Source organism: Monoraphidium neglectum, assembly GCF_000611645.1.
Source record: "Monoraphidium neglectum strain SAG 48.87 unplaced genomic scaffold scaffold02125, whole genome shotgun sequence".
NCBI classification, from domain to species: domain Eukaryota; kingdom Viridiplantae; phylum Chlorophyta; class Chlorophyceae; order Sphaeropleales; family Selenastraceae; genus Monoraphidium; species Monoraphidium neglectum.
Window position 1 is genome coordinate 1 of NW_014011503.1, and position 10,393 is coordinate 10,393.

Below are 10,393 nucleotides of genomic sequence, written 5' to 3' on the forward strand. Positions count from 1 at the left end.
GTGCCGTTGAGACTGCAGCAACAGGACGCATGCGGCGCCGCACAGCCGCCCCACCCAGCAACGGCCGCCGCATCCTGCGCCAGGCCGTTGGTGGCGGGAGGGGGCGGGGGCGGGGGCGGGCGCCCACCACGCGGCTCTTCTCCAGTAGGTAGGTGCGGATGCGGGCGCCGCAGATGTGGTGCGTCTGGTTGAAATGGATCTCCACCAGCTTGCCAAATCTGGGGCGACCCAGGAGCGAGAGGTCGTGCGCGGCCGGCACCGCAAGGATGGGATGAGGGATGCGGCAGCGGCCTGTTGTGCTCTCTCGCCCAATGTGCTGCTTGGAGGCGTCGGCTACCATGGGCCATCCCTCAACCGCACGCCGCTGACGGTGAGTTGAGCAGGCCAGATGGCCACCCGCCTGCCCCTCACTGCACCCCGCCTTCACTAGCCGCGCCGCCGCGCCCCGCCGCCGCACCGGGAGCTGTTGTGATTGCGCAGCGTCTTGGCGTTGCCAAAGGCCTCCAGCACCGGGTTGGTCTCCAGCACGCGCTCCTCCACGCGGCCCGGCCCGCCCGCCAGCGAGGCCAGGAACTTCATTGCGCGCTTGGTGGTCTCCGTCTTGCCTGGGGTCATGTTGCAGCACGCCAACACGTGGAGGCCATTGAGCACTGCGTGGCGCTACCAGAGCCATGGATGGTCCAGCGGCTGCTTCGCTGCAGCTGCCTGCTGGCTTCGCAGGACCAGAACGCACTCGGGCTGCGAAAGCTCCAGCGGTCGACTCCCTCGTGCCGTTGCAGCTTCGCTCCAGCTTCCCTTGCAGCAGCTCGAAGACTTGGCCAGCCACCCAGCTTTTGAACTTTCTGAACCACCAGGAGCCCCCTCTCCCCCGAGGCCTTGCGCACCCCGGCACCCCTGCACCCCCTCAACCCCTCACCTGCGCCAGACTCCCCGTTGATGACAATCGACTGGCTGGCCCCCTCCCGCACCATCGCCCTGTAGGCTGCGCCCGCCACCAGGTACACGTGAGGGGTCAGCGTGTGCAGCGACTCGTGCGCCACCGCTGCGGGGTGGCAATTGACATCAAGGTTGACGTGGGTGTGGGATCAGGTCAGCGCGATGGAGGGCGCGATGGAGGGCGCGATGGAGGGCACTGGTGCAGGCAGCGAGCTGGGGGGGGTGCGCTAGTGCACAGCGACCGCCGCCCTTTTACGCGTAGCCGGCAACACGCCGCGGCCCCGCCAACCGCTTCCACGCCCACACGCAATGCCGCAGCTGCCGAAAGCCGCGCCTGCCGCCGCCGCCCCGCAGAGCCCAAAACCCTGAATGGCAATCCGCTGCGACAGGCGAGGCCGCCGCCTTCGCGCCCGCACGCCCGCCCGCCTGCTGCCCACCCTTGTAGTCGTGCTGCACCTCCTCTGAGTACAGGGGCAGCTCCTTGCAGGGGTTGAGCGCGATCAGCACCGGCCCCGCGCAAGTGTAGATCGCGTCCTTCGAGTAGCGCAGCTGCAGGTTGCCCAGGATTGAGGGCTCGTTAAGGTACGACAGCTGGGTCATGTCGGAAATGGACGCCTGCATCTCCGGATTTGCCGGCATGAGGCTCGTCACAGGGACGGCGTCGACGGGCTTGCCGGCCGTCGGGCCGGAGAGCAGCGTGATCGGCGCCACATTGGGCGGCGCGGCCGCGCCCTTCTTCGGCGCCTTGCCGTCGGCGGGCGGAGGCGGCGCGCTGGGCGCGTCCCGCATTTCGGCGAGCACCCATGTAGTCGCGTCCTGGCGGTACCAAACGCGGCTGCCTTTGCTGAGCTGCGCCACGTTGTCGTCCATGCCGCCTAGGCCGGAGTCGGCCACAGGGGCCGCCCCCTTCTTGGCCGCCATCGCAGACGGCCCGTGATCAGGGGGCAGCTAGGAACGTCGCCTAGGAGTCTTCAGGTGCGTCTGCGCCGCATGCGGCTGCTTGGCGGGGGCTCGGCCAAGTGCTTGTGCACGTTCGCGCCACCTGCAGTGCACGTCGGCGCCGTTGAGTGGGTTTTCTTGGTGCGGGCCGCACCCAACGTCGTTCGCGGGGCAGTTTGACTCTATGAGACGCCCAGATTCTCCAGCAACCTTGAGGAGTGCGGAGGCCGCTTGCCGCTCAGATGGAACGGGTTGAGCAGCAGCGAGCAACCTCCGAGCAACTGAAGCGTCCCTGACGCTAGCAGCGTGTGCGTAACGGCTTTTAAATCTGAATGACGCACCTCTGCCGCAGCGCACCTGCAAGCCAGGCTGGCTGCAGCAGGTCTGAGCAGTGCTGGGGCCTCGGGGCCCGGCTGAACGCCTGGTACGGCTCGTTGATTCTCTCTTGCGGGTAATAAGAGTTAGGTCCCTAAATATTCACGTGGCACCGTGTGCGACGGGTGACTGCGACTTTACCTAGTGAGACCGTGTGCAGCAATTCAGCCTCATGTGGGCCAAAGTAATTAGCGATCTGCAACTAGTGAGACTCTCAGGCCTTTGATAGGGCATCACCTTTAGTCGATCTGTGGTCCAGTTTTACCGGTTGTGCCAGCGAGGCCCGTTTTGTCATGGCACCGGGCGCGGCGGAATCGCCGCACAGTCTCTTCGTCAAGGCGGCCTCCAGCAGCAGTGGAACATCCTCTTCGGGTGTGCGGCGGGCAGCGTGCTGGACGGGCTGCTTGCGCTGTGTGCGGCTGAGCTCTCAACCGAAGCCCGACGCTTGCCACGACGTTGATCGCCGACTCTTTCAACCGTTGTGTCCGTCTGTACCCCCAGGCTGCCCTGTGTCGCAAGAAGAGCGCGAGCGGTGGCTGGCAGCCCAGCAACAGGGCCAGCAGCAGCACAGCACGGGCAGCGCAGCCACCCCTTCGCCGTCCCCATCGCCATCCAGCTGCCCTGCTAGCGAGGACGCTCGCCATGCGGCGCGCATCAACATGCCCATCGTCCCCAATGCAGCGGGTGTGCAGGAGCAGGCAACCGCGCTCAGCACAGCGCGTGCGGCATCCACTATTCCCATAGCCGACCCAGCGGCAGTGCCAGCGCACCAGCAGGCAGCGGCAGCGGGCGGCAGCGGCGAATCGGTCTGGATGTATCCCTCAGAGCAGCAATTCTACAACGCAATGGCCAGAAAGGTGAGAGACGCTCCTGGACAGGTTCATGCAGAGCAGCTGCCAAGGGTGCCATGAGTGGTTGCTTTTTGAGCATGCTGGAAACGCTGGAGCGCCCGAAAGGCGCTCACAGGCATGCAGCAGCTGCACTGGCCTGTGCGGAGCGAACCCCCGTGAACGTCAGCGCAGCTTCACATGCGCGCGTCCACCTATCTCCTACTGGGACGTCCACACCGGTTTGGAATAGGGGTGGCAGCCTGCAGAGAGCGACATGCCAACGGTGGTGGCCATTCACAACGCCGTCAACGAGCGCGCCTGGCAGCACGTGCTTTCCTGGGAGGCGCTGCACGAGTGCGACTGCCCCTTGCCCAAGCTGCTGCGCTTCAAGGGGCGGCCCAGCGAGTACAGCCCCAAGGCTCGGCTGCTCAACTTGCTGGTGCGCGCGCCAGGCTCACTCGGCGCGCTCATGCATTTGCATTGTATACAGGGACCCTGGCTTGGCTACAGCACTGCTTTGCCCTCCACTCGGTGGAAGGAATGCAGCGGCAGGATCCTTGACGGCTCTTGTCACAGGCCATCAACGCAGCTTTCTTTGTCCTGGTCCTGGTGCACGTTGCATTCACCCCCTGGGGTCCAAGAGGTTCTCACGCTGTGCCCTGAACACACACACGCCCTTTGTTGACGACGCTGCCAATTGTAACTCGCCAACCGACGAACAAACCAACCATCCGACCAGGGCTATAAGCTGCCATTTGACCGCCACGATTGGGTGGTCGACCGCTGCGGCCACGAGGTGCGCTATGTCATTGATTTCTACAGCGGCGCTCCCCAGCCTGGCGTGCAGGCATCCATGCACCTGGACGTGCGGCCCGCGCTGGACTCGTTTGGCGCAGCGCTTGACAGGTTGCGGATGCAGTGGCGCTGGGTCGCGAGCGGGCAGTGGCGTGAGCCGTAGAACAGGGATCTGGCTGGGGCTGTGTGTTTGCTCGTTGTGTCACATCCCTATCATACTGTTGTCAGCCGTGATGCTGCACTGCCAATCACGTGTCTATAGCTAGGCTGCCATGTGTAGCTGGCTGCTGCCTCAAACTGGGCGCTGTTACATTGATAAGTGCAATATCTCTCTCAGCTGTATACATTTACTTGCTGCATCCTGCATTCTACTGCTGCTGCTGCTGCTGCTGCTGCTGCTGCTGCTGCTGCTGCTGCTGCTGCTGCATCCTGCATTGTACTGCTGCTGCTGCTGCTGCTGCTGCTGCTGCTGCTGCTGCTGCTGCTGCTGCTGCTTGCAGCTGTTACCCTGGCAGTCCCTGCGGCCGCTTCTCCACACGTGTTTCGTCCCAAACCATGTAAGCGTAGCCCGTCTGATCATCCACGTGTGGCCGCCCCTCCAACATCAAGCAGCTGGCCCCCATCAGCGGGCACGCCGTAACGATTGTGTGGAACGCGCCGTCCTCGCCAGCGGCATCGATGCCCGCGGCGGCGGCCGCGCGCGCTATCGGTCCCGCCACCAGGGCTTGTGTGACGTCTCGGCCCAGCAGCTCGCCGACGGCGTCGAAAAGCAGAGGGCCCATCACAGGTGGCGCTGCGACGCAGTGGCAGTGGCAGCCGGTCTTGCTCTGCTGCTGCTGCTGCTGCTGCTGCTGCTGCTTCTGCTGCTGCTGCTTCTGCTGCTGCTGCTGCTGCTGCTGCTGCTGCTGTTCTTGCTCTGGATCCTCTGTGCTGTCGTCACAGGTCCCCTTGCCTAGCGCTGCAGGCGGCCCAGCGAACTTGGCAAGAGCGACGCAGCTGATGCGCGCTGAGATGCCCAGCCCCAGCAGCGCCCGCAGAAGCTTGCCCCGCGGCAGCTGCCACAGTGGTGTGATGAGCCGCACGCCCGCTGCAGACGCCGCGGCTGCATGTGCCACGCAGATTGGTGGGCCGCAACATGGCGCCACAAAGAGGTCATGTCATAAAGTGGGAATGAAGTTCCAACAAATCACAAGCATGGGTGGGGTTACAACCCACATTCTCACTTGACAAGAAGTCACCATCATAAATATCACATCTACTCTGCACAAAACTGTGTGCACCACCCCCGCACCTGCCATGAAGCCGCCGGCCACGTCTTCGATGTCCCCAGTGACAAGGCCACTGATGCTGTGCTGCTCCCGCAGGCCCGCGATCGCCGACGCGTAGCGGTCGAGATAGGGTGCGCCGACCTGATGAGTGGTGGAGATGTCTTATGAGTGTGAGGGTGCGCTGAGGGCTTGAGGCCTTTCAGGCTTGATCCTGAGCAGTCAGATAGCCAGCCAAATCACAACTGCAGCAGCTGCAACAGAGCAGGCACCGCCAGCAGCAGCAGCTGCCGCACTCTGTCGGTGCCCTTTTACTTGCCTCGCAGTACTGAAGCGGCATGCCAAGTGCAGCCGCTTGAGCCCGCATGACATGCATGGGGTGCGCCTTGAATGAGTCTCCTGGCTTCTCGCCTGGGCCGGGGGCGGGCCCAAAGGCCACCAACAGCACCACACGCCCGGTACCAGGGCGCAGCGCTGCGTTGCTGCCGGCCTTCGCAGGCGTCACATGGCCGCTGCTTTCATGCGGGGCTTGTGAAAGTGGCGGGATGTCGGGGTGGAGGTACCCAGACAACAGGTGCAATGCGAGCACACAGTCCTGTGGGCAGTGAAAACGATGTCAGCTTGTCACAACGAGGGATGGAAATTGTATGTAAGTTGACTCCGGCATGCAGCTTGCCTTGCCGCCTGTAAAGGAGAGCGCCAGTCTTCGCTCTGCTGCCGGCGCCAGGGCCGTCGGTTCCGCAAGTGCTGACAGTGTGGCCTCACTGCCCATTGGCCGGCAGGTCTGGATGATGTGTGTCACAATGCCTGTAGGTGTAAACACGCTTTCAGGCCTCAGTAAGCTAACGTGATCTTGGATGTGCTGAAAGGAGATCCACGCTCGACCGTAGAATGCACACGAATATCTCGCCAATCTAAAGCGCTGTGACAATCTTAGCGCACAACCCGTGCTGTGCCCACTAGCTTTGCCCTTGAATCCGCGGGTGTGACCAGGGACGGCGCGCTCTGCTCGTGCTGTGCGGCTGGGCCGCACGCCGCGCTCGCGGATCATCCGTTTGCCCTCCAGCTACACATGGCAGATCCAGAACCTGGGCCCAAACCTCATGTGGCAGCAAAGTGGGCCGACTTTTACAACCGCGGCTTCCTGCCCTGGCACACTGGCGCCGCAGCGTCTCAGCTTCACGCCTACCTGACCCAGTGCCCCGCTGCGTGGCTTGAGCACGGCGACATGCAACCTGACCAGCTGCACGTCCCACTTACGCCTCCTCTCAGCACCGAGGAAAGCCCCGCGCACGCGGCCGCGCCGCAGGCGCACGTCTGCCCGCGCTGCGCGCCGCTCAAGCCGCCCCTGCACGGCGCGGCCCTCGAGATCGGCTGCGGCGCTGGCGCGAGCTGCGCCCTCCTGGCACGCCTCGGCAGGCGCGCGGCTGGCGTGGACATCGCATCGGCGGCTGTACGAACGGCGCGGGCGGGCGTCGCACGCGCAGGTGTGGCCGGCCGGTGCGTGTTTGTCCAGGCGGATGTGCTGCAGCTGCCGGAGGGGTTCTGCTGGGAGGCAGCCCAGCGTCTGGAGCAGCAGCAGCTGGAGCAGCTGGAGCAGCTGCAGCAGCAGCAGCAGCAGCAAGAGGAGGGAGCAAGCTGGGAATTAACTGCGACAGAACACCTAAAACGTGAACGCGGCGCATGCCGTGGAGTGACGGCAGATCCCTCGTCTGCAGCAAGCGGCGGTGACCTTCAGCAGCAGCAACAGCAGCCGCGCCCCGGCTTCGACTTTGTGGCAGACTGCCAAGCTTTCCACGTACTGTGGGACCAGGACCCAGCCGGCGCGGTCGCGACGCTGCACCGGCTGCTGCGGCCTGGCGGCCTGCTGATGCTGCTGACCGGGAACGACCTGGAGCCAGACTGTGGCCCAAACACGATGAGCGAGGCCGAGCTGCGGGCCGCGTTCCACGAGGGGTGGGAGTTTGTGTGGCTGACGCAGTCGCGGTTTGATGAGACGCCGCACTACCGGGACGAATTGGGGAAGCGCCCGCTGGCGTGGTGGGCACTGCTGCGGCGGCTGTGACTTGCCTGGCCGGGGGCTTCCTGACAAACTGGCAAGGTGAGCCTGCCTAGATGTGCACGGGGCCGCTGAAAAGCAGGATTGCGTAATTTACACGGATGGTGGTGTGTGGACCACGCGCAGCCCCTTCCGCATCCACGGTGTAAAGGGTCAGGTGCGCCGGCTCAAAACAGGAAGAAGAATGTCGGCCGCTGCAGGGGCCGCTTCACTGGCGGCAGCATGTGCACCCGGCCCGTCTGCGTTTTATGGGGAGAGCGGAGCAGCAGGCCAAGAATACAGCACAGAAAGCAGATGCTGTCGTCAGAATCACAATTGGAGGCTGCGCCCGCAAGGGCCCCAGCCAACCCCATCACTCGCGATGGTACAAACAGCTATGCCCCCCGCCCTGATGCGCACTAGTCCCTCCTTCTCAATCAGAAAATTGCTCACTCATGCAGGCTCCGTCCCGCCACATCCCACCCGCCAGCAGAGTCACGCACGCCCCCACACACCTTGGCGATGTTGATGGCGTACAAAATCTCCCCCAGTAAGGAGTTCCTCCAATGCAGCCGCCGCAGGGCCATGGCACGAGAGAAGCCCGGCCCCTGCTCCAACTCCACCACAGCCAAAGCCGTGCCACTGCCGCTGCTGTCGCCCGCCTCTCCGCCGCCACTGGCTTCACTGCCGCTGATTGGGCTGCCGCTTGCACTGCCGCTGCTGCTGCTCCGGTCACGCACGGCCTTGGCCGCCAGCGCCGCATCGACCTTCGACTCTGCGCAACCGCGGGACAGAGGCGGGCATCGGGCCAGTCGGGCAGTGAGAATTCGGGCACTCGTCCAGCCAGTGCCGCCCGCTTGCCCAAAGTGCGTGGTGGATGCTACCGCAGACCGATATGCGGTCTAGTGAGCGGACGTGCGAGAACAAGAGCTACAGCGTGACACTAGGCTTCGCCTTGCTGCAGCCAGGTCGCGGGGGCTGGGGCGGCCGGCCGGCGGCGGCGCACTCACGCCAGAGCACAACAGCCTTGTGGGCCTCGTACACGCGCTGCATCACCGCGCGCCAGGCGATGAACCAGATGTAGCGCAGGGAGGCCGGCACGCTGTTGAACTTGGCCTCCTTGACCAGGAACCACACGCTGGAGAAGATGGTCCACCGCTTCTCAGCGGCTGCGGCGACACAGAGGCAGGGCATGAGCCGCACGGACGGTGGCAGGGGCTGATGAGCTCTCGTGCGAGTCACATGGTTTAACTGCTTGACGCACCTGTTGTGCACCGCAAACATTCATGCTGCTGTTGTGACGACGCTGCCCAAATAGGCCAGAAGAAACAGCTCTCCCACGTCCCACCCCCTCTCTCCGCTCCCCGTTATGTTGCCCTGACCTGGGATTTCCAAGGAGCATCGCAGGAACTTGTCTTGCCAAAAGACGTAGTTGTCCTCCCGCCGACGGTACTTCATCCACGCCGGGTACCACTCTGGGCCGGGGCGCAGCGTGCCGCTGTCGCGAATGCTCGGCCCTGTGTAGGTGCGCTCCGGCGGCCGCACCCATGGGGCAGGCGGCTGCAGCTCCTCGGGAATGAAACCAGGTCCCGCGGGCTCCCTGCTCAGCGCAATCTCCTCATCAAGGCCGGGCAGCAGCACTCGGGGCGGCAGGTCGACTGATGGCTGCGCTGCTGAGGCCCGCTGGCGAAGAAAGGGCCGCCGGCATGAATGCGGGCCCAATGTCCTGTATGTATGAGGCCGGGGATCCGCTTGGCGCTGCGACCCCAGCATGCTGTGTGTGATCTCGTGCAGCAAGTCTGTCTGTCAGCTACATACGGACTTCTAATTATGTTTCTTGAGACATAAACAGAATCACATATTGAGGCATGGGTGCATGGTAGCGCTCTTGTTGGGCGCGGTTGACTGGGGCGGCGCCACGTAAGCAGTGCGGTCAGGTGTGCTGTGAGCCCGTGCCCGCTGTGGCCCTATGGCTCACGTTGATTTCACCCCCTTTGGCATACCACACTGGCATTGGGTATGGGGTATCCTCAATACATGATCCATGTACATACCCAGCTACTTAAATGACGACAGACCATGGCGGTTGGCAGTAAGGAGCCTCATATTTGGCCAGGAGCTTCGGCAGCCTTGTCGTCGCCGGCACAATCCGCCTCCGGCAAGACCACCGCAGACCCAGCCACATTGACATTAGCACCAGGCACAACCTCTTCGGCGTCCCCCCTGCCAACCTCCTGGCCGACAGAGTCAGCTGGCCCCCGGCGCTCAGCTGCCGGGCAGAGTCGCGTGAGCAGGCCATCAGGCCCGTCCAGCAGGCGCTGCAGCGCCACAAGGAGGCCGGCCCGCCCCCGCTCCTCCACCCCAGCCACCAGCGCCTGCGGCCCCTGCGCTGCCCCCACAACCGAACCCCGACGCACCGCGCTGCGAGGCGGCGCGGCCGTGCGCGAAGCAGCGGCCTGCTGTTGCGTCGTGCGGCGGGGCGCAGTCGCCGCCGGCGCTGGTGGTGGCGGCAGGAGGCCGGCCACCCTGGCCAGTCCCCAGACAAACTCAGCGTATGTCAGCGGCTGGTCGGCCCAGAGCAGCACCTCGCGCTCGCGCCAATCAGCCAGCTGCGCCGCGCTCGCCGCCTCGTCTGCCGCGTCAGCAGCGTCGGGCGCGTCGTCAGGGCCACAGTCGAGGCGCAGCCTGGGGCATCCGAGCCGGTGGTCGAAGCCAGAAAAGATTGTGTTCGTGAGCGGTACCCCAAGACATCACTGGTGTGATTTTCAGCAGCTAGCTGAAGCAGTACAGTCTCACGGGATCAAGTGCATGTCAACTGCCTTGACCTGCAGGAAGCAGCTGTTGTCCGGGCCATTCAAGCCCGCACCAACCTGGGCGCCTGCGCTGCGTCCTTGGCGCCCAGCAGACTCTCCAGCAGTGCTGCGGCCACTCCGCCCGCCGTGAGGCGGTGCGTCTCCAACAGCCCCTCAGACACCAGCCGCCGCAGCACGCGCCGTGCGGTGGTGCAGTGATGATGCCAGGGGCTGCCACTCTCGCCGCCCCAGCCGCTCACCAGCGCGTGCCCAGCACCTGCAGTACCCCCGCCCGTGCTGCTGCCGCCGCCGCTGGGCAGGGCAGAAGCCACTGCGGCAAACGCCACCTGCAGCTGTTCAGCCCTGCCCCTCAGGTAAGCCACCACCTCCTCGCTCGCCAGCTGCTGCTCCGAGCCGCCTGCC

At 64.6% G+C, this 10,393-nt stretch overlaps 4 protein-coding genes across 4 annotated transcripts; 1 reads left to right on the forward strand and 3 right to left on the reverse strand.

The window, feature by feature from the left end:
• Positions 1-426: 426 nt before the first annotated feature.
• Positions 427-1,857, reverse strand: MNEG_9951 (Myosin-2 heavy chain; the record flags this gene model as incomplete). Its single annotated transcript, XM_014041574.1, has 3 exons — positions 427-605; positions 917-1,042; positions 1,374-1,857. 3 exons carry the CDS (start codon positions 1,855-1,857, stop codon positions 427-429), a joined length of 789 nt encoding a protein of 262 aa, XP_013897028.1.
• Positions 1,858-4,378: 2,521 nt separating this feature from the next.
• Positions 4,379-5,912, reverse strand: MNEG_9952 (hypothetical protein; the record flags this gene model as incomplete). The annotated part of the gene is made up of 4 exons (XM_014041575.1): positions 4,379-4,977; positions 5,167-5,284; positions 5,511-5,668; positions 5,906-5,912. The coding sequence occupies 4 exons, from the start codon at positions 5,910-5,912 to the stop codon at positions 4,379-4,381; spliced, it is 882 nt and encodes a 293-aa protein (XP_013897029.1).
• A 300-nt stretch (positions 5,913-6,212) lies between these two features.
• On the forward strand, positions 6,213-7,205 carry MNEG_9953 (hypothetical protein; the record flags this gene model as incomplete). The annotated part of the gene is made up of 1 exon (XM_014041576.1): positions 6,213-7,205. One exon carries the CDS (start codon positions 6,213-6,215, stop codon positions 7,203-7,205), a length of 993 nt encoding a protein of 330 aa, XP_013897030.1.
• Positions 7,206-7,366: 161 nt separating this feature from the next.
• On the reverse strand, positions 7,367-8,636 carry MNEG_9954 (hypothetical protein; the record flags this gene model as incomplete). The annotated part of the gene is made up of 4 exons (XM_014041577.1): positions 7,367-7,438; positions 7,694-7,953; positions 8,189-8,347; positions 8,561-8,636. The coding sequence occupies 4 exons, from the start codon at positions 8,634-8,636 to the stop codon at positions 7,367-7,369; spliced, it is 567 nt and encodes a 188-aa protein (XP_013897031.1).
• Between the last annotated feature and the right edge of the window lie 1,757 nt (positions 8,637-10,393).